General features: G+C 39.8%; 1 protein-coding gene across 1 annotated transcript in view; it reads right to left on the minus strand.

Annotated features, from left to right (window-relative positions):
- Positions 1–390: 390 nt before the first annotated feature.
- The window catches only part of T265_05963 (hypothetical protein), a gene marked incomplete at both ends in the record, with an annotated part of 68,900 nt that continues 47,121 nt past the window's right edge, over positions 391–22,169 (minus strand). The window contains 2 exons of the mRNA XM_009171110.1: positions 391–474; positions 15,669–15,686. Of these exons, the coding sequence (XP_009169374.1) occupies positions 391–474; positions 15,669–15,686 (102 nt within the window). The remainder of the gene's footprint in view (positions 475–15,668; positions 15,687–22,169) is intronic.

The following is a 22,169-nucleotide window of genomic DNA, read 5'->3' on the forward strand; positions in this document are numbered from 1 at the left end:
GAGTCACATTTAGTTGAGCCAGTGGGACTAACGTCTATAAAATCAAAGCCTGCTATTTTCTTCCATCGCGGAGCCTTCAGTTTGTGACACATTGGGGCTATAGACAAAGACATTTCTTTCAATATGTGTAAATTTTATTCCTGGTCGATTTGTTTCTAAGACGAAAATGCAACTCAAGCAATCAGAAAGCTTTTGGAGAATGTAATCCCGCGGCCTGGGATATGATGTTCGTTACCAATCCAATGTGCTGTGATTTGCCAGAAAATACACTTTTCATTTCATGTCCCCTAAGGACTTCACATAAAATACTCCATCGCTTTGGTTGGCAGATGACTAAAGGCCAACTGACTAAACGTTAAATGTGTTTGCGTTTAGCTGACGCCGTTTCTATCATAGGTCATGTTCGTGAATCCATATCTCCTTCACTAGGCGTTCCGAATCCAGATCTGTCATGAAACCAGCGGACTTGAGCAGCTGAACTCTAGAAGACCAAAAAGTACATAAATATACAGTCCCTAGCGGAACCCTATGGCGGAAACCACAAATGAGTACACAACTGTATCCGCAGAGACAGAGGCAGTGCAGAGTAAATAACGATTTCCAGGACAAAACCAGTCTGATACCATGTCCAAATAGTTTGTCAATTCATCAGTTTGACACGGACATAGATAGCATTAACAAAACTCAGAAATACGTAGTGAAGTTACTTCTGGTGCAGATCGGTGACGTCAGATCATCTAAGTTAGGCACAATATAATACTGTGAACAGGATCTGCTGATAAAACCCGAATAACTATCAGATCCACCAATATCTCTAGAGAAATGTGACAATGTGCTTCGCCATCAGTTTTCAACACTGATGTTTTGTTGCCATCCAATCCACCCAATCAACAATTTATTTGAACGCTATATTGTGAGAAAATGAAGGAAATAAATCTAGTGCTAACCGGCTGTAATTATTTCAGTGTCTGAAACCCTAGAAACTCATCATTGTAAGAGCGGAAAATTCCTTTATCTTCTGGATCTGCCAGTCTTCTAGTTATTAAGCCAGTGATCCTCAAGCGGCTCCGGCAAGGAAAGAGAACATCCAAACAAAAGATAGCCATTAATCCACGCCACTGATGAATGATGATGAGATGATTAATTTGGGTCAATGGCTGGTATGCTTTATGAGGGCCCCCTTCGTCGGGACGTCTCCGTTTAGTTCGGAAGTCACTTCTTCACAAAACAGTTCATGGTTAGCACACGGTTAAAAGAATAGTCCGCAGTCTGTACGTATAGAGTCTAACCCAAGTCAGCTATTCAGGTGAGTCCTCGATAAACTAAATAATTGCGTTTAAGTCTCTCAACCATAATGAAATCTGAGCTTCTAGCCTGTCATGTTATCCTTGACGGTGTTAAAGAGTTATATGTGAAATAGCTGAATCCGACCTTGGTGGTTTGGGATGCATGACCCTGTTTGGATCTTGCGTGAGTGTTTCGGAGATACGGTATAAAACTATTTTAGGAAGTATTAGATCTAAAAAACACCATCTTTTTGCCATTGGACACAGAGGACGGGCGTTGTAGAAAGGTTCTCGTGGATTTATCGTCATTGAGCAGCGGCGCAGATAAAGCAAACTTTCAGACGAGTGACAATCAAATGATCCAGTGACGTTTGATTGTAGATGTGAAGAAATTGAGGAGGGACAACGGTGGGCAAAAAGCTGCGCTAACCAATGATACTTTTCGGTTGTCCAGACCAGAGTGAAGGGCTTAGTTGAGGTTGTCTTAGTTGAGGTAGCCTCAAAAGTCTGATCTGCATGACAGAAGGATGTAGGGTTTTGTTCGGAGACCGCGGTCCTATGTTGCGACCCGCATTGCAGCGGGCTGAAAAATTTCCTTTGAGAACCACATTCAGAGCCGACGACTCAAGGGTCTAGCATGTTTGGTTGCCGAGGGCTGCCCAAGCTGAGGGCGCATGTATTTGGACATTCCTGGTGTTGTCACGCACAGCAGACTAGTTTGGAGCCTCTTCGGGCTCCGACCGTACTGGGGATCTAGCAGGCGATCTTGCTCAACGGTTGAGCGGACCTCTGATGACCTCGAAGTACGATTACTCGAAGTGCGAGTTCTGAATGCGTTCTTTCAGCCTCTATGGCATAATTGCATCCTGTAGAACAAAGTTCCAGGCAGTGTGGTCTGCGGAATTATTGCAGCGCGCAAGCCAGCTCACCACGTCCAGATGGCAGCTATAATTCGGTAAGAAACTGTAGGAGTCTGGCCACATTGAACCCGTGCCTAATGCGGGTTGAAAATGCATGACTCCGTACACTCATGTTCCTCTCATCAGATGGTAAGAACTTGGCTTAAACCGTGTTTGTTTGATGCTTTATAATGTGGCCTTAAATGAATTAATACAATTGGAAGTTACATAAAGGAAATACATTACAAATGAGTTAAGACTGTCTAAAACATAAGGTAGAAACTCTCTTGCATGCTCCAATTGTTTTAAAGGAACCATTAAGAGAAACAACAATCCTACATAAAGGAAGGCTAAGGATGTTCGGAAATACACTTGTTTTAAATTGGAACCTCGAAATTCCCTTCCATCACCTGTTGGTATGTGACAAGCACTTTTTGCCGGTAATACAGTTATTTGCCCTTCTTTCGTAAACGTATGCTTGACTGCTTGATCATATAAGGAATGGGGTAACAGTTGGGTAAACTTCAACACGGGGAAATTACCGGTCTGTAATTGGTAGCGTCGAAAGTACACCGAGAGCATCAATGAGTATGGCAGTCAACTAACATTTGTACTCACTGGACGAGAACAAACCAATAGTAGTAGAATACGTGTTTCTCCATCTACCAATCAATACCTTTTACTTAAGCAGCTGTCTGCTCAGCTTCGACTTTTGACAATGCTTTCGAGGATGAGGGCTCCCATATCAGGTAAACCCCAGGGCTTAGCACTTGGTGTCCTAAATTAGGCTGATTGAAGGCTAAAGAGAAACCGATGTAATCTTGGAGCGCTGTGTGGTTCCGATTTACAAGTAATGGGCATCCAACGGTTTTGACTGTACATGAAAAGCTCAGGACTACGGCTAGATTTATTCCCACATATAAATTCTCTCAACTGTTCAGATATTCACTCTAGCTAACGAGTCTACTTTCCAATAACATATTGATAAAGAAGCGTAAAGCCCCCCAAGCCACCGAGGTGTATGTTCCAAAAAACACACAGGTAAGATTGTGGTGCATAGATTTATTTGTAACCAAAGCTTTTCACATGGAATGGAACTCAGAAAAGTATTAGACTTAATCACAGGCGGTCCTGTTGGAATAAAAAATATGCAAGTGATCAAATGAGAGCGATAACAGGGCGTTGTTAAATCATCAGTCGAGAGTTAAAACTGAAACAACTGTATTTATGTAACGGATGCAGGATCTGTTCAAAATACTGATGGTTTTCTTGGGAAAATAATCGCTGTATAGGACAGCAGGTCAGCGTAACCGCGTTGTTGAGGAATAGCTAACTGGTAGTGCAAAAAACATGAATACAACTCCCCTGCATTACTCATTATATTCGTCACAGACATCTTCAATAAGGAATTCTACAGAAGGGAAGTTCTGGATAGGAAGTGACCTCTCTTGTCTCGATGTTTGCAGAAGATGAGAAAAATTTCGCAACATTTTTAAAAGGGGACATGTACACGGTTTTAAGTCAGGCAGGACGTTTTGTGGGTGTAAGGGTGAGTTCAAAATTAGTATTGGAAAACCCGGAAAACTAGATAAACAAAGAGCCCGTAGAAAAACTTTCCGAACAATTCGTGTCCGTATGTGACTCAACGGTCCACTAGACGGACTTGATGCAGCGTGATTCCTTAGACACGTACTATGAATATGTGTTTCTGAAATATCCCGGACGTTCACAGTAAGTGCTAGTTAATTGGTCGTCGTGCACTGTACTGAACACTTCAACTGTCTACTATCTATTTATTATGTGCCGTGTTACCGTGGTGGACAATCAACACTTAAGGATTCTTTCCAAGTATGAATCCGTCTGGAAAAAGTACGAGCCGTAATAAGGTCACATCATTTGTAAAGTGGTGCGACAAAAGTTTGGCTCACAGGAAAGCGTTGTAGTCTGGAAAGAATGGAGTACGCAAGTCGGAATAGTGAAAACGATTTAAGGAGAATGGAAATTTTCTGAATAGGCAATCACCCACTTTTGCGGCCAGCACAAAAATAAACTTCTTTGATCCATGGAGCCGCTTAGGAGGCCATTTTCTAAAGGTCTTATCAGATCATGACACAAATCATAAGCGTTCAAGAACTGAAGAAATACGGAACGATCAAACTCCATAAATATTGTGACACGCGAAAATTACGTTAAAGTTATACGATGATTGTCTATTCACCCGTTGAAGCTATGTAGGGATGGTTTTCTTCATGGTCGTTATGCTTTGGTGGCAGACTTTAGCCGTTGAGAAGGCATGGCATCGAGCTTTTATTCTGGCCTAAATTAATTATATTCTAGTGACAACCCTTGACAAACTACTTCAGATTATGTTAAAAGTTCCCCTCAGAATGTGTTTTTAGCGTTAAAACCCATAATCGTTTGTGAACCAAAATACATGTATGAAAAGCATCGATATGTCTTTGACTGTATTTGTGAAAATATGATTTCGCTTTAAAGTGAGTTCCATTTGCGGTTTACTTCAAGATTTAAATAACTCAGCACAGTCGAAAGCTATGTTGACGAGGTCGCCTAGTTTTCTTGCTGACAAACTTGAGATTTATTTGACGTGTACGCAGTCGTTGAGTTACAGCTGTGCGTTTAGATTATCACGATCCACAAGGTTACTATAGCCGGTTAATTTGAGGTGCAAGGATGATGAATGAATGATGCTGAAGGTTTCAAAGGGAGATAAACTGCTGTTGAAACTGTGTGACAGGTTGAATAAGAATAAAATACCATTCATCATGGAAGAAGCACTGCATCAGAGACAGAGTACTGCGATCCAAGCTTTAAAGGAAGCAACAGAAAGCTGGATTCTCAACGCACCTCTATGGCCTGCCTCAGTGCTTTCATAAGGCCTCTGTATACGAAAGGGCATCGTGCAGGTGCTCCGCATTTTATTTACGTGATAGGATGAAATACCAGTGCCGATAATCACACCTAGGATCTGAACACTACTGTCTGAGCCAGACAAGCAGTAGAACTTCATTTCACCAGCTGATTCTAGTGCAGACGGGTCGTTTAGATGAGGAAGTACAATATCCCAATTGTCTGATATGACTTACTCTGCGTCAAATCCTTTTTAAGCTCTGTGTTAGAAAGGTAGGATGATAGCCACAATTTTACCCTGTGAAGTGCATGTGAGCCAAACCACGAAACACGTTACATAATGGGTATGTCGCTTGAAAACCGTAGCACACATAAGGACCAGTAATATATTTCCTCATCCAACTAAGTAACAGCTCCCAAGTTATCAAGAGGTGTGTTGAACATGGGTGCTGGAAATAAGACCGCTGTATGTGTCTGAGATCATCCCTACTTTACCATTTGGCAAGCCGGGCAAGTTATGCACATGTTATGTAATTTTCGTGCATGCTAATTATCTATTAACTTAAGTGACAATAATAGTTTAAGTCCTCCATGCCAAAAAATTCCACGTCGTACTTCTTTACTGAACATTTGAGATTTGGGTCATACATTTGAGAGTGATGAAACAGACCTGTTCAAAGTCTTATCGCAGCTTTAATTCACATTTTTGATTTCCATCAATGACCACTCACAAATAAAAACTCTGACAAAGACCCACAAATGACCAGTGCTGGAGGCCCCGGTGCTACTTCAAAAGCGGTGTCCAGCCAAAACAGAATTTAAGAGCTGTTGGCGATCACAAATCGGTAGAAGAACAAGAGAGCTAATAAAATGTGCAAGTAATGTGTGGAGGCCCAATTAATTAGGGCACTGTATATTCGAAAATACGGAGAGGGACTTCAAGGTCATCAGTGCATAAAGTGATTATAAACCAACTGAGATGAAAGAGGGTAATGGTGCCAAAGATCTCAAAGAAGAACCACTTGAACGGTGACAGATTTATTCAGAACACTCACAGCTCATCAGTCAAGCTTGAGAGCGAGAGCGGTAAGAGTTCCCATAAATTTATACTTGTTTCTGACCGTTTCCTTAATGTTCTGAAAGCGCAGCTGAAACGACAGTGCTTTCGACCTCATGCACACGTTCATACCGTTTATGGAGAATCCTCTCGTAGGCTTGGGCACAGAGTTCAGGTCTTTATATAAATAGCAGTCAATGAGCAAACCATTGATTTAAGTTAAAGGTTAAGTTTTCTCACCATTCGCATCGATTGATTCACCTGCAAGTGATTAGAAAGTTATGGGAAAGATAGGTTCTGGACGAGCCTCATTATTTTTAATGGAAATATAGTGAGATACCTGAGCCATTGGTGGGAGATGACAAACGTTCCCCTCTTGGGAATTTGTGGTTATAGTACAAGGAATTTCGGTTCGAAAACGCCCTTTCAGAAACGATGACACCAATATCTTCGGGCAAACTTACCGGCTACATGATCTAAAATAGTAGTTTAAACGGGAAGTTGAACAGAATTCTAAAATAATACTACGTTTCCTATTCACAAAACACTGAGGAATTTCACGTGAACTTCTCGGTTTTCACTTTCATGGCGATCGAAATTTGGTAAGTAGCAGTGTGAGGTTCTAGAACCTGAAATTTGTATGCCGAGGGCTTTAGTTAGGCAGCTACGATGTGCGGCGCTTCACAGAACTGTTATTCTCAAATTCCACCGTTTACCTACTCTCTAAAATCAGTAGAATAGAAAACAACGAAATCACTCATACACACAGCTACTGACAACCTAGGGAATAATGCTGCGATTGAAGGCTGTCAGCCAGCTTTGCGTCCCATTGGGAGTAGCCGGATGCTAACAACAGACTAAGAAGCTAGGATTCCGCACAGAACTATCTCCGATTTCTTTGGCAGAGATAATCGCCGAACTCTTTAATCTCGCTGAAGGTGTTACAGAAATGACAAATGCATACTGCTGCATTGTTGTTGTTGGGATCGTCACTGTGTATGATAGACTAAGGCAGAGTTGCGACGCACAATACTGCTATTTATTTCAGTAAGTGTACAAAATTCAAAACTTACAGAGTTCAAGGTTCACAACATCTGCGATAAATTATTGCATCAAAATTTCCACATTCAGTTAGAATAATGCAAAAACACTATGCTAACATACTGAAGTATCTATCCATACAGTAAAACATTTGTTGAATCCAGTTTGACTGCACGTTTGACTCCGATACCTCTTTAGTTTATGTTTCGGATTACTCTTCAAGTTAACTCTACATAGTTCTCTTAACTTCCACAGGATCCTCATGACATCCTAATGCTACGAGGTGAACCGGTTTTCGGGTTTTATGCCACGGTGACCTTCCAAAGACGCTTTGAGTTGCTAGATACCTACAAGAATTCTTTCCGAAAATCTTGTGGATTCCATCACTTGGAAAATACTCAGAGGTACCCAAATGACAGAGTTAGGGACAAAGGTCCTACTGATGAGGTGGTGCATACTGGCCGCAGCGCTGAAAGTAGCAGACATCCACTTTAAGTCAGCTGACAAGGAAAGCACGCGGTTTTATTACTATTCAGTTAATCTACATTTCCTCAATGCCGTTGGATCAAGAAGTTCCTGGGTGTATTCGGCCTGAATATCATTTGTTTTTCAATACTCTGTAAGATATATTCTAGCAAATGTGGAACCAAGGTAACAGAACCTGGATAATACATATTTCGTGATATTACAGTTAGTTTTTTTTATGCTGACGTATACATACATGTTTACACTGATAGAAACATCCATGAATGTAAGGGTCTTTTCTATCTGTTTTGTCAAAAAAAATAGTTTGCTGGTATCTCCATCTTTTATCTCACGAAAACGGTATTACAAGTTAAAAGGGAAAACATTGCTGACCGTACCTATTGACGTAAGGCAAGCTCGTGTAGTTTTTATTAGAAGCAAGATATTGGTGAACCAGGTTTTAGATCGTTCCAATCTGACCCACTACTTGATTTGGGACCGAAGAATAAAAATCGGAAGTAAAACATGAGATTACTCAAATATTAAATAAAATCTTTCACGCTGAACTTACCCAAGGCTTTTGCCATTACTGTTCGAACACAAAGTCAGTACAACATCTTACAATAAGGGGTAGTAAGTCCCAGTGAAATTCTCAAAGTAAAAACTAGGATCACTGATAACCTGCACGGAACTAGAGAGCGCTTACTGATGTGTGTGTATTTGATACAAATCTGTCGTTTGTACGATCCGGGTGAAACAACCCCGAACCAGGAACAATGTAGCTGATAGTATCATCAGAGAAAGTGTTCCTCCAGGTTACTCCTAAAGACAACATTCCTTATGACACTAAGAGATCCAGAACTTGCGTATGATACTACAGGTCATACTGCAAACGTTAGTTTGCTAACTATGTTCTCTAAGTGTTTTATTTTAAACTTGTTCTGATACTTTATCTACATAAACCTCTCAGCTGAGAAACCCCTGAACATTAACGCGGTGAGTATTGTCCGCAAGTGGTTGGTAGGGCTTATGCAGACAATGTTATTTTATTTCTTACAGAACAGTTCATCCCGGATGGGTCTTCATTGTTCTCTGGACATAGAATGTTGCAAAGAATATTACAGTCCGCAGGTTTATTCTGTTATTTTGAAGGTAGGCTGAATGAATGACCAAATGATGCGACGTAATCTTCCTCTAGGGGTCTTCCAGTACTACAGTAATGATTAGAGTTATGATTAGCAGATGCTGCGTTTCAGCGGTCAAAATTTATGCCTGCTTGTCCGTAGGTGTGTGTCTCTTAAAATTTTGAGTTGTCTTTGATGAGCCTCGTAAAAGCACTACTGGAAGCCAGATCATTTCAAACACTGAAGGAATTAAAAACTATGAACCCGATTGGTCTTACGTGTTTTGAGAAGTACTGCAATTCGTAAAGAAAGTAGGCGTAAGTTGTCAGTCGAGGTTATGGTCAATAACCATTGTGCAAAGGAGATCAGGTCACAATTTATGATGGTAGGGAACACCAATGGATTTATGAGCCGATTTAGGAACTATGTATGGAATTCTTCAGCCACGGCAGGCATCGCCGACACAGTACATAACTCTATACTTACCGGTAGCTAAAAATTACTTGGCTCCTGTTTGGTTTCATGACATATTTGGGTACTTGTTAGTACTCAACTAATGAAATTGGGCCTCCTGTCTGCTTATCTAAAGACGACACTGTTAAAAATCAACCAAATATTTGCAGTTCATGACAAACAACATGTGTTGGCGATGCCCAACCGGACCGAAACCCCACAACATACGTTCCATTCTGACGTATTATGGGCCAACAGTCGTGCTGAGACAATGTCTCAGTGAAGCTTACTTGGAAGCCATATTTTGTTTTGACAATTTGTTCCCTTTGCATGTTATTCATCTCACGAAAAAGGAAGGTGCAATAACTCACCGTGAAGGTCCCCATTGGCTGTTGATAAAAAAACGGAATTCTTGTTATACACCAACGTCACTTTGTTGTACATTTTATACTAGACACTTGGCCAATCATTTTTCCTTCGAGGAAATGGAAGTGTAAAAACTACCAACAATAACAAGGGTATAGAAATGCCTTATCAGGCAAAGATTCCAGGGAATATATAATTTCTTGGGTTGATAGAACCGCGTTTGTCATAAAAAGTAACATTAAAACGCGTCCTTACCATACGACTCGTGATCATCCACTGTTGTTTAATGAAAAGTAGTGGCGTGTATTTAAGGTCTGGTCCATGAGTACAAACGTTACACAATGACAATCTGGCCTCTGGTCATGATAAGCTCAAAAACAGTTTCGTTTCAATTGTTCTGTGCACTTTTATTTGGATTTCTCTTATATTTACCTGAATTTAAAATGTCCAGGCCAGACAAACACTGGCTACGGGAGAATTAGCCTTGGAGAACAGTTAGCTAATTAGCTAATTAGTTTTACTACATATATTACAAGTATGCATCCTGTAATTGCGGAGAGTAAAGAGTTTTTTTTCACATTCTATCTGATTAGACACCGGCTTCCAAAATTTATTTAACCCGATGACTATTTGTGATTTTTAAATTTCATATTTTCTCTATACGCCTTTGTCTATCATAATTTTTGATATAAAGTAGATTAGATATATCTTTCCAGAGTTTCCTTTATGTGTGGTACGAGAGTACTAGAGTCAATAATCACTAAAGCGGACTCAGACTACATTTGTTTTCGATGCTTTTTGTAATTAGTAGGGCTTTGCTGATGAATCCATTGTAAATTTTTGCCTCAAAACAAAATCGTAGAACCGATTTTTCTACAAAAAACAAAAGGATCTCAACATTCTGCAGAAAAACCAACTGATATGAACAAAAAAGTTCTCGGTAGTCTTGTTGCCCGAACGTTTTCATCGAAAATCATTAACAACAGTATAAATTAGTCAAACTCAAACTGAAGGGCACTAGTTGAATGCTTTGCGAACCGAAAGTGTTTCACAATCTACTCACGTTGGTTAACCGCCTCTGAAGAAAAATCAGCCCAAACCGACAAATTACGCGACTTTTACTTGGTTAACAAGTAGCAGACTGACTTTGAGGAAAATGCTCTGGAAAATGCTTTAGAGATAGGACAATTTCTCCTAAGTTCACGAGTGAAACTCATACAACCCAAAAAATTGCATGAAAGAGATTTTTCCTAGAGATGAACAGTTTTTGGTGCAGAAAGAGTGCAAACAGAGGAATTCTGTCCTTCATCTTTCGGTGATTGACAACACTAAAGATATTTTTCTTCAACAACGTCGGATATACTTCACACTACAATTTCGGTAACAGCCTACGACTGAATAGCTTCACGTATCAATTTTTTATCTTCTGTTAAACGTAAGTTCTACCCATTGCTCAATTTGCAGCCAAAATAGTTTTAAAATTCTTGTGCATTCAACTGTTGGTTGTCTTCAGAAAGTCTGTCTTATAAAACGATCTTGCTGTGGTAGCTCAAAGGTTATGCCGCAGAAAACGTTTGGTGAGAGACCGTTCACTGTTTCCGTTGTTTTGTGTAAAATACTCCGCTTTCTTTTAAACGCAACTGAAATTGTAAGTTTAGTTTTACTTGAACTGACCAGAGCGCAGAACCATTAAGTTTGGGTTTCCAAGAGGCCGCGATAACCTGGATTTCTATATTCATTTGTGAAATCTTCCACAAAGTCTCCGGTAGAAAGTCAACTCTTGGGCTTATTATAAAATGCTACTCCTAAATTAACGTTTCTTTCTAACATTGAGGCGTCCTTCAAATGGGAAGTTCTGTGCTGTCAAGAGATGAACGACCGTACACCATAACATTCATGGTAACTAATGTACGACCCATGTTACGGCTGTCACATAAAGAAATCTCGTACTCCCAACCAAATAACAAAAGATGACCTTGCAATAACGATCACACAGTATTCTCTGTTTAGCATCAAGTTTTCAACTACGACTTTTAATCCAGACATCAAAATAGATATCCAGAATGGAAATAAACGCAATAAAATTTCAAATTTACGACAACAGTTCTTACCAGTCAAATCCTTCAGATGCATTTCTGAAGTACACGAGAGCGTCTTCGGTGAGTACAAATCAGCTCCAAGCAAAATGGTCGATACGAACAACTCCTTGATGCTCAATTTGGCTGACATTCTAGTTTGTTAGAGTTGTATGTTGACTCTTTGACTAAACTTCCTTCTGCTCCAAAAAAATTCATGTGACTGGTGGGAATTTGAGCTCCGAAATTTCACTCCGAATTCTTTTAGGTTACTTCAATCTAAGAGATATATATGGCATTCAATAATAAAGCCGGTAGGTTTTCTCGTAAAATTTCAGTTTCCCGTACTACGTAGCATGCCATCACCTACAACGAGTGGAAATTTTGTCGATTGTCACGCTTAGACTAGCCACATGTACACACCAGCAGGCACTGGACTATTAAACAACAGTACTGAAAGCATAGTTTCTTTGCTGTTGAGAGAGTTACCAAAAGCCGAGGTGATTGTTTCTATCAGAAGTAGCCCATTACCTTCAAACCGTTTCGCTTTCCCAGTCACCAAAGTCAACTCCACCAAAGTTGGGCACTTTTATATTGAGATATGCACCTCTCAATCTCAAAAAGATGCTTTTTCCTTGTAAACCTGGTTTTTCAGAATGCCTTTTCCCAAGTTCGATTTTCTTGAAATCGTCAAAACTGCTTCATATGTCCACATAAATCGCCCTCTGTCATGGCAACCAAGTTATGCTTAAGCTAGCAAAATGGTGGCTAAAAAGGGTTTACTTACTCAGGGTGCTAGTGTAACCTAGCAAAAAAGTGGATGTATGTACTTCAGGTCTCCGAATATTTGAATACAATTTGGATAAAATTTTGTGAAATTTATAATGGAAAATCCATCGACAGCCCACGACCGGTTTCGCCCTTCTTGGGGCTCATCAGGTAGGCGCAGTCCCCGGGTTTCCGTCAACCTTATGTTCTACTTGAAACCAAATTGCACGAAACTAGCGAATATACACTCATCTGCAAACTAATTTGGTTCTTTTGATTTACATTGAATCCTGGTAGGTGGCAATGGAAATATTATCTTTTGTAGATAAACAGTCACGCTGAAATTTGTCCCAGAACTGTGATAACACTTTTGTGCTGAGGTGGGTTTGGTAACCAGCCTTCCCTAATAGCCGAATATCACATCGTTTGGACGGACGTGTCACGTGCAGGACACGGACCAAATGAAGCTGTGTCCTGATTGGTCAGAATGTCAGCCACTCCGAGTCGAGCACTTTTGAATCGACGCTACTCGCCCCGTCACGGAGATTCTGAATGACCTTGTGGAACACTTTGTGACTACCTTATAAGTACAGTTGTAATAATTTTCCTTTGTCTCCGTAAAGGGGCTGTCTAAAGCTACAGTACCTTGTGATATACCTTATTTGGCGGAGCAGGAAGCCAAGGGACCAATACAGAGTTGCACTACCGTTCAGGAAGACACAACAAGGTGTCTGCCCTTTTGTGAAATTTTTCCCTGTGAAAAAGTCAAAGGTTACAATAAAGGAAGTCCAACACGTACATAGTCATTCTTGGCACCCTAAAATGTCATCGGTTGGTTGCTGCGTCATCTCAACGATATGATTTGTTTGTGAAATTTGTTTGTGATAATAATACATGAATAAAAAGCGAAAACAGCAAGCGATTTGATCGAACTTAGATTTCGTCAATAAATACCACTCCGCAGAGTTGTAAATGTATGAGCAAAACTTACGCACAGCCGGCGTCAGATTGCCTTATTTTAGAAATAGAAAATGACTCGTTTTTTCAACTTCCTGAGAGTTAGACTTCAGCGAGTTTTACGCTAACAAAGACAAAATAAGCTCACATGCAAAGACTTCATACGTGCAGTCATTCACTGGGTCACACAAAATAATTCGGATTGATAAAAATTTCGCGAACAACTCGGATTAAAAAAGTTTACCTTTTTATTGCATTCTTGTTAACGCAATGAAGACTTGACAGCCTGTACGCCTTCGGGGTTCCCGCTAAGAGGCGCAATCTCACAAATAACTCACAGCTTCCGGTTGGATAAAGAAGCTGATCTTGTATAACGCATTCATATTTTACGAGCAAGTCTGCCTCCTCTATTTGGACCGGAAACTGCAGGAAAATTTTGTACTTTTACCAACCATATGTCATGTTTGACATGCTTCAAGAATTTTTACAATAAATTTACAGAAATGCACTACTTTCTGTTGTAGCAATGGAATTCGGCAATATTTCGAACATTTATGGGACAGCTTCCATCAGTGGTCGACATTTTCTTGAGTTGAAATCCAATCTGCATATATTTTTGTAATCTTCAATAACTTTTGCCGAAAATCATTCTGAGGTTGAACAGTGGTGAAAGTTTTCCTTAAAGCTCACTGAAACTCAGCAATATTATAGCGAAAGAATTACAAAGATTAGTTTGGATAGAAGTCAGAATGCGGTCGCCGCTACAGCGGTCAATAAATACAACGAAGAGGCTTACAGTATGGTGCAAAAATCACACAGTCATGCTTTTACCTCTGGTACTTGAAACGCACCCATCCAATTTTGTTTGCTTTATACGGACCAAACATTTGGCGGATGTTTACTACACGGATGTCTGGCGATATCTTATTTCTCGGAAAACTTCGCTCATAACTTTACTGTCTTTGCTAAAGGCTTCATTATGGACAAGACTGTCCATTACAAACAATTGTGATCGCGCTCGATTTGTGCCTTCGGGATCACTTAAACACCCGTTTTTTTGCGGTTGAAGAACTACGGCGGCTTTACATGTTGGGGCTTACTTGGAAAATCCTCTTCTGAAATTGCATGTGAAAGATGGGCAGATATAGACGATCAGAACATGTTTGAAGCTTTTGGCAATTAAATTTACATCTGGTTTACAGCAGTTAGAAAAACGTTCTCGTAATCGACTACTATTTGCAAAGTGGTGGATTTTCAAACCTAGTAATTTCTGAGTTTCAGCTTAATGTTACCTTGAAAAATAAACTGTGTCGATAACGTCCTTTGATTATGGCACTATCAGTTCTGTTTTTCAGTTTGTTGTTTTGATTATAAATAACGCTTGGTTGAATAGAGAGGATACAGTTTGATGCAACCAGTGGAAAATTTCAAAAAAATCACGGTGTAAAACTTGGATTTATGTTAACGATGATCCACTCCGTCAGTTTTGTTTTACCAGTTATTTTAACCGCACCTCGTGTACCAAACTTTAGTCGACGTCTGCTTCAATAGGAAGATATATGAGGAAGAGGTGACGGGCTATTCAGTGCCGATAAACGATGACTCAGCACATTTCCACTTTTACTCAACGAAATTCATAGTTTCGTAATACGTCTTCTCGAACGGGCATTTTAGTTGTAGCATCTTATGCTCATTCAAACTGAATGCCCACCATATTCTGATATCGTAAAATAGTACTTTCTTATCTATCGGCTTTGCTGACAGTAAAGCCTCATTCCGGGCAAATCTACTGATGAACAATAGTGCCACGGCGATCATATTTTGTATTTTGGAAAGAATACGCATTATGGGAGAGCTAGCTAGATACTGCTAGCAGTGATTAGTAAGTAATTTAGATGCCAATTGAGGTGACTAGTAGCAGGTATTTTGCTCTTACTTTGGCCTCACAAGACTGGCAGGGTTATTAGGTTATTTAGGCTTCACTAGCGTTATCTCAGAAAATTTTGAGGAAAAGCCTAGTGATTCGATGAAAATACTTAGATGATTAACTGTTTGAAAAAGATGTCTCAGGCTGCATGCAGCAGAAGGAACAGAATTTCAGGAATGCAAACCCCTTACAGGTATGTCAAATGTCTTGCAACGTTTCAAAGTTTTCACAAACTCATTTTAAGAATTTTAGCGAAATCTTTCATGATGTTTGCCAGGGCGCTCAAGCAGCGACGTTGGATTATTGGCTACTCTTGCATCCGTATGATCAACAGGATAGTATCTGGGACGAAACATCAAATGCAGCCGCAAAACAAACTCACCATGATCCGAGCGAGCAACTGGAATAAATGAAAGATAAAATAAAGTAACATGGGAACAGCAGCGTTAAGAAAGTTAATAAAGTGTAAGTGTTTTGAAGGTGATAATGCGCTTCAGTGACAGATCATTCAAGGAGTGTCATAAAAAAAGTGTCATAAAAGGAGTGTCATAAAAAAAGTAACGGTGAAGGTCATTGAATAATTGCCGGCCAGTCCTGAATTACTAATGTGAATAATAAACTTACGCAAATGAAGCATATTGTTCACTAAAAACACAGCATGAGTATTTTTATCAAAGAGTCTTTCTGTGTTTATCCTAGATATACAACGGACAATAGAAACATACAACTGTTAAAAAAGTGACTTATGTTCCTTTGTTAGCCATTTTCTCCCTTCCTTGAGTTTAATTCCCCCATGGCTTTTCGTAGATGGATCATCATAAGGAGGTGGATTCGCGTAAAGAAGCCTCCATCATGAATGTTTATCCAATGAAGTGTATCAAAAATACGTGGTGTGTGTATCATAATTTTCTGCTTTTTTTCAACCGAGGATTTTATCACATTCAACATGCACTAGGGGTTCAGTAGGCAGGGTTTCCCCAAAGCCATGTTATGTCCTGAGAGAGTCAAACAGAACCAGAGTCAGTTAACTCTTGCCACTAAGAGTCGCACTCTACTGCGCCCGCCATCGCAGTATCCAGAAATTATCATTACATTACGCTCTCTGTATGTGCGAAAATAGTCGTTGGCTGACTGAATATTATCTAGCAAATCTTTTTGGCGATATGCATCTTAGACAAAAACCCTGTCCGTGATAATGGCAGCGGGGATATTTATCTGATTAGAAAATTTTTCCGGTACTTCGGCAAATAATATCCAGTAACCGCCGCCAACACCACACTATTGAAGACCGCCAGTTCTCACTCATCGAGGAGTATGAAAAAACCCCGTTTGTTTGACCTTCGAGAGTGACGCCTGTTCCACTGGCTTCTGGAAATTTCATGCGCATAGCAGGTTGATCAGAGTGAGCATTATTATGAGCCGAATGAGCAGATCGTGTGCTATTAGATCATAATAGAAAGAAAATAACTTTTTCAAGAGAAAGAAAAACAGCTTTTTTAACACGGCAGATGTAGATGTATTTCGAACTTTGAAATTAAGACTTCCTAACCAATCTTCATGAACTTTGTTCGAGTTGAAAAAAACTTTTAGCTTTGCACATGCCAAAATATGTTGCATTTTGCGCTTAGTTGGAAATGGATTCGGGTCCAGTTGCGATTTGGCATTTCGTGTCGCAACAAAATCAATCACGACTTTACTGAAATGGCGTCCCCAATGACTTGCGAAAAATAGCAATTAAAATTGGATGAGAAAAAGTTACACGCTACACATTAGCCCATGGTTGAAACACGATATTATGCATGCTATATTGTACCGTGCTGGATAGCTGAACCTGTAGTCCCACAGAAAGATACTGATTACTTTAGATCTCGATTTCGTTTTCTAAGGTGGCCAACCTCTGTTCCTGATGAACGTTTTTCTTCGTATACTTTGCAGCCTTATTTTGGTGCGCTAAAAGATAGACCGGAATGTTACCGCAAGTCAGTAACTTCTCTTGACAATTAGTTTAAGCTTAGATATTCATCTTTATGGATAAATATCGGCAGGTATTTGACAAACTTTAGAATTCCATTAATTCTAGAAATTTTTTTCGCTATTGGGAACTTTGTGAACGACTTTCATACAAATAGCCTTCAATGGGCAGTAAAAACTAAGCAATTATGTCATGAATTTACTAGTTTCCAAAAGAAATATAAAATACTTATGGCGTCTGAATCCTTTTATAGTTGGTTGACAGAGTTTACAAACATCCAGTAAGACCTGGTTAGGAATGGCTCAAAAAAGCGCGCTACGACAAGAAAGTATCTGTGGAAGTAATTTCTATCGTTGTGCTGATTAACATCATAACATGAGATTAATTGGTAAAAGTCATCTCGGAGAACTTTGTGTTTGACCAAACAATCCGTTTTCCGATTGGCAGATCTATGTGGGTCCTTTTAAATAGCGGGCGTTTGTCATACTTTTGAGAACAGCGATGTGGGTTTTCTTCAGACCACAATATCAATCTTGCGGTTGTCTACATTGCAAGTGATCGTGATTCCCCACGACTTCTGTCTGCAAAGGTAACAACCAGTTATTCATTATTTTCACTTCCTGTGGGTTATAACCCCCTGCGTAGAACATACAAAGAACATTTAGAAGGCAAAGATGTCCCTTTTGGCTTTAACCTAGCTGCTCACCTGCATTCATCACGGCAATACTTTCTAAAACGCAATAAAGAAGAGTAATGTCAGGACAAGTCTGGATATTTAATTTTATTTACTTCTAGATAGAAGGACAAGATAAAAATACGTTACGTCCCAATATTGTTCGCCCTTTCATTTGTCCATGTTTTACCTTAACTGGTGATCGACTGTTGCCAAATAAACGCCCTATTGAGACAAGCGTTCCATATTGTAATCGTTAAAAATACCAGGTGTAACCGTTTTACATTTTTGTTGTGCGAAATTTGCAGCGGTGCGCTTCGAACGAGCGTTTGGGGAGATACCGGTCAGCTTACTTTCTGTTATCGGCTAAACAACAAAACCCTTGACAGATCATCTGTGTCAATGAGTCATTCGCCTATCCACTGTAATAACCGTGAGTTTCTAGTCTGGTAACCCTAATACTCGCGCACCATCAAGGTTTCAATCCCATATTCTGGCCAAAAGTCCTTACAGTGAATCGGATAAATAAAACGTTAGGACTTAGAAACAGATAGGCTAAAAGCGATATTTTTATCCATAGCAATAATTGAAGATTTTTGAGCCTTTCCGGCACAATTCAGCAAAGACTTTAAAATCTTCCGCTACCATCCAAACCCACGTGCTACTTATCGGACTGTTTTTCTTGTAATCAGCAACTTGCCCCAGTTGTTCTATGGCCAGAAAAAAGTTTACTCAGTATCGAACGGGCAGGCATTCCGGAAAGCCGTAAATTATTTTTCCGCGCTTACATCAACAAGAAGGTGAAACACAAGCAGAACGTCTGAAAAAAAGCGTTCAACAACAGGACTCAGTGTTTCAGACTTTTGTTTCAAAAGCTACGTGTGCTCACAAAATTTGGGTCAGGAGTTGGTGGGCATAATCTGTCTAATTTGATCATAGATGATTGCAGACTGTAGCGCAAACGCAGATCAAGTAATTCTATTTCAGAATTACAGAAGAGACATTGGGGTTTGTGTGGAAATCTACTTTTGAAATGATAGGTGCGGTTATTTGTCGTCAGCAAAAGGTAATTACTCTCAAAAGTCCACTTTTAAATGGGGTACTACTGAGGATGCATTAATTCATATGCGTATTGCGCCTGCGCAAAAGTACACTCTACATCAAAAGTTTCGTGCGTAAGGAGCTGATGAAAGTGGCAGCTTACTCGCATGATTTGTTCTAAAATGATAATCATTTAGTGAAATTGTGTGGCTAATAGTTTGAACTCGGCATGATTGTACGCAAAGGTTTATTCGTTGAACAACGGGGTTGATATTACTGATTAAAGAGATTTATCTCGGACCCTATCTGTTAAATTTCTAGTAAATTACTCTAATCGAATGAGTAGTTTATTTAAAAAAACGTTGAAGCGGGATGAACCAGAGCTCCAAGTTTCTTTACTGAGTTTTACCACCACGGATGACGGATGAGCTAAGAAAGCAACGGTGACTTTTGGCACTGAATGATGACAATCTTTGATGGATAAACTCATGTCTGAGAATCAGCAGAGCACAACTACGCCCATTATATAAAGAATAATAATATGGTTACCACAATTCCAAAGAGGATGATCAAAAGCAGGTCGCCTACTCAGCACTATTTACACAAAGAATTTTCAAAGTTGTATTTAATATATTCTCACTTTTTATAAATTTCTGATAAAAGCAGAACAAATTGATGCATGGTCAATCGTAGTACTCAAATACAAACTACCTGCACAAAGATGAAGTAGTATTTTGATTGACTTTGCTGCCACTTCTCTTTGATAAGCAATTTGCTACCAGTAGAAAAACAGATGTATATAAGCCGGCCTAACTTTTATTTATGGTAGCAGTTGTTAATGGCATCAACAAAATTCAAGCAAGACGCTTCACGGGCAAATTTTTAAGTTTTGTCTCGATGGCAATATCACTTTTGAGATTTCCGTACATTTCCATTCAAGCTGACACCAACCGCCTATCCATTAACCGGTTTTTTAACTGCAGGGCATCTTCTGAATAAAGGTCAGCCGGTTAAACTGATTTATGAACACGATCTTGGCCTNCCAGATAGGTGCAGCCGAAGAGCGTCCTTCCCCTTTATCAGTACGCTGTACAATTTGCTTTCAGTTTGCATTTTCCTACTGAACCGTGCAGAGTGACTATTATTGAAAACGAAACAAATTGCAAAATTTTGATACTCAAATTATGCGGCATACGTAAAATTCTTTGTTTGGTGATCGCATGACTGTCCTTTACACTGCGCGTTTTGTCCACTCTTTGGTGTACGGCGGCAAAATTATCTTGCAGGCATACAAGAACCTCACCTTGTTCACCAAGTCCTTATGTTATGCTGAGAGTCCAACAAGTAAAACGAAGTTCGCAAGATAATCTTACTCACCTGCTCCAACAGGCGACAGTGCAGTTGGTATTCCCTCTGCAAGTTACTTTTAGCTTGGAGTTCTTTGGGCTTGCCGACACTAACTCAATCTAATTCAGTTCACTCCAGTCAAGGAAGTGGAGCTAGAGCTATTCGTGGTATTTAGAACACTGTGAACTAGTGAAATGCGCAAACTCGCAAACTTGCAAAGTTCCACTGCAGTTTGGTTTCTTTGTAGTATCAAAACGAAGTTTTTTCGCTCTTAATTGTGAGATTGAAAATCGGCATCGCTATTCACAGCACAGCATGCATTTTTGAAGTTCAGATGAAATTTCAAAAGCTATTCCATCTTTGTCTTTTAGATGGCTATAAAATGGGTAGATCAGTCAACGTAGCCAGAGTGCAGACACTTTATTGTAGATATATCGTTGTGATGATTGGTTGATTGGTTGACTGTGTTGATTGACTGATTGTGTTGATTGGTTTTAGAACACTGGGAAAAAGGCCTGTATATGTAGTTTAGCTCAGACAGAGCACACAAACCAACGGTAGTGTTAGGATACGTTTTACAATAAAGCTCACTGCCGGTTGCTGAAATGTAAATTTTGCAACAATGCAACGGATATCCATGATAGTCTAAGAACTCGGAAAAGAGGACTTAAATAAATGGGAGAACCTTAGCTTTCCAGCTGCACCGTGCTTGTAGGGCACTAAAAAACACGGAGTTTGCGTGCAACGGATGAATGCATTTGCATGCCGTGACTTGGTGGGTCAAGCCAGCTTTCAGTAATATTAAGACAGTTCTGCTTGACTACTTGAAAAGCAAGAGACTCAGTACTATGGTGTTTAAACTGGCAATGGGGTTTTAAGCATACTTGATTGTTTATGGATTGATGCTTCTTTCCAAGTTTTATGAACCAATATGGGCGAGATTCAACTCATGTTGATTGCAGAGTTCTTTCCTGATTGCATCAGAATGTGCGGGATGGAGATCAACTCTCATTGGACGCCTTTATTCGTAAGACTGGGGTTTCTTCATACTACGGGCCTCAGTACAACCTTCTACTACTGTTTGCATTCACAGTAAATAGAGTTGCCTAGCACCGCCGACCAATTAGGAAGTTTTAAGGTAAACAAGTAACCATTGCATTCACAGAGCATTTATTATCGGACTCGACCACACTCTTGGGGATCTCAGTATTTGAAACAACATTTAAGTGTGAAACCTCTGGGAGTAAGGCCCATTATCAAGTGATTTTTAGCAGAATCTGAACTTTCAAATTACTTGCAAACAGGCCACATCCGTGAACTTAGTGCTATGGTGGTGTTTACTACGAGAGTAGACTTCTCGAAGTATTCCATAAACAAAAGTTTTCAGAAAATATCTGCATTATTAGGTCTGCTCTTTTGTAGAACAAAAGAAATAAGCCGTGCTGTTTTACACTTGGATTTGTAGCTTGGGCTATTCTGACGATGATCATAAGATTTCCCTCTAAAGTCACCTATCGTATTTCGTTAACAGCCATTTACAAAAAGAATTGCACCAGCGAGCCATCAATCATTAAAGGAACATATAGCCTATTAAAATATAAAACAACCCTTACTGTTTTGCTTCACATATATGGGGAATGATACAGTTGGAGGAGTACCAACTTTTTTTGTCGTGTACCAGTGTTGAAGACCTCGGTTCACACTGACCGTGACAAACAACACGACTATTTTCAAATTTTTTTCGAGTTACTTTCGTCCAAGTGCTTTGTCTGCGGTTGTTTTGATCTGAGTCCGCCAGCAGGAATAAAGCTAATCCGAAACACTATAAAAGCCTGACAGTTCAACACGAA

The sequence above is a fragment of the Opisthorchis viverrini genome (genome assembly GCF_000715545.1).
Source record: "Opisthorchis viverrini unplaced genomic scaffold opera_v5_118, whole genome shotgun sequence".
Classification (NCBI taxonomy): Eukaryota; Metazoa; Platyhelminthes; class Trematoda; order Opisthorchiida; family Opisthorchiidae; genus Opisthorchis; species Opisthorchis viverrini.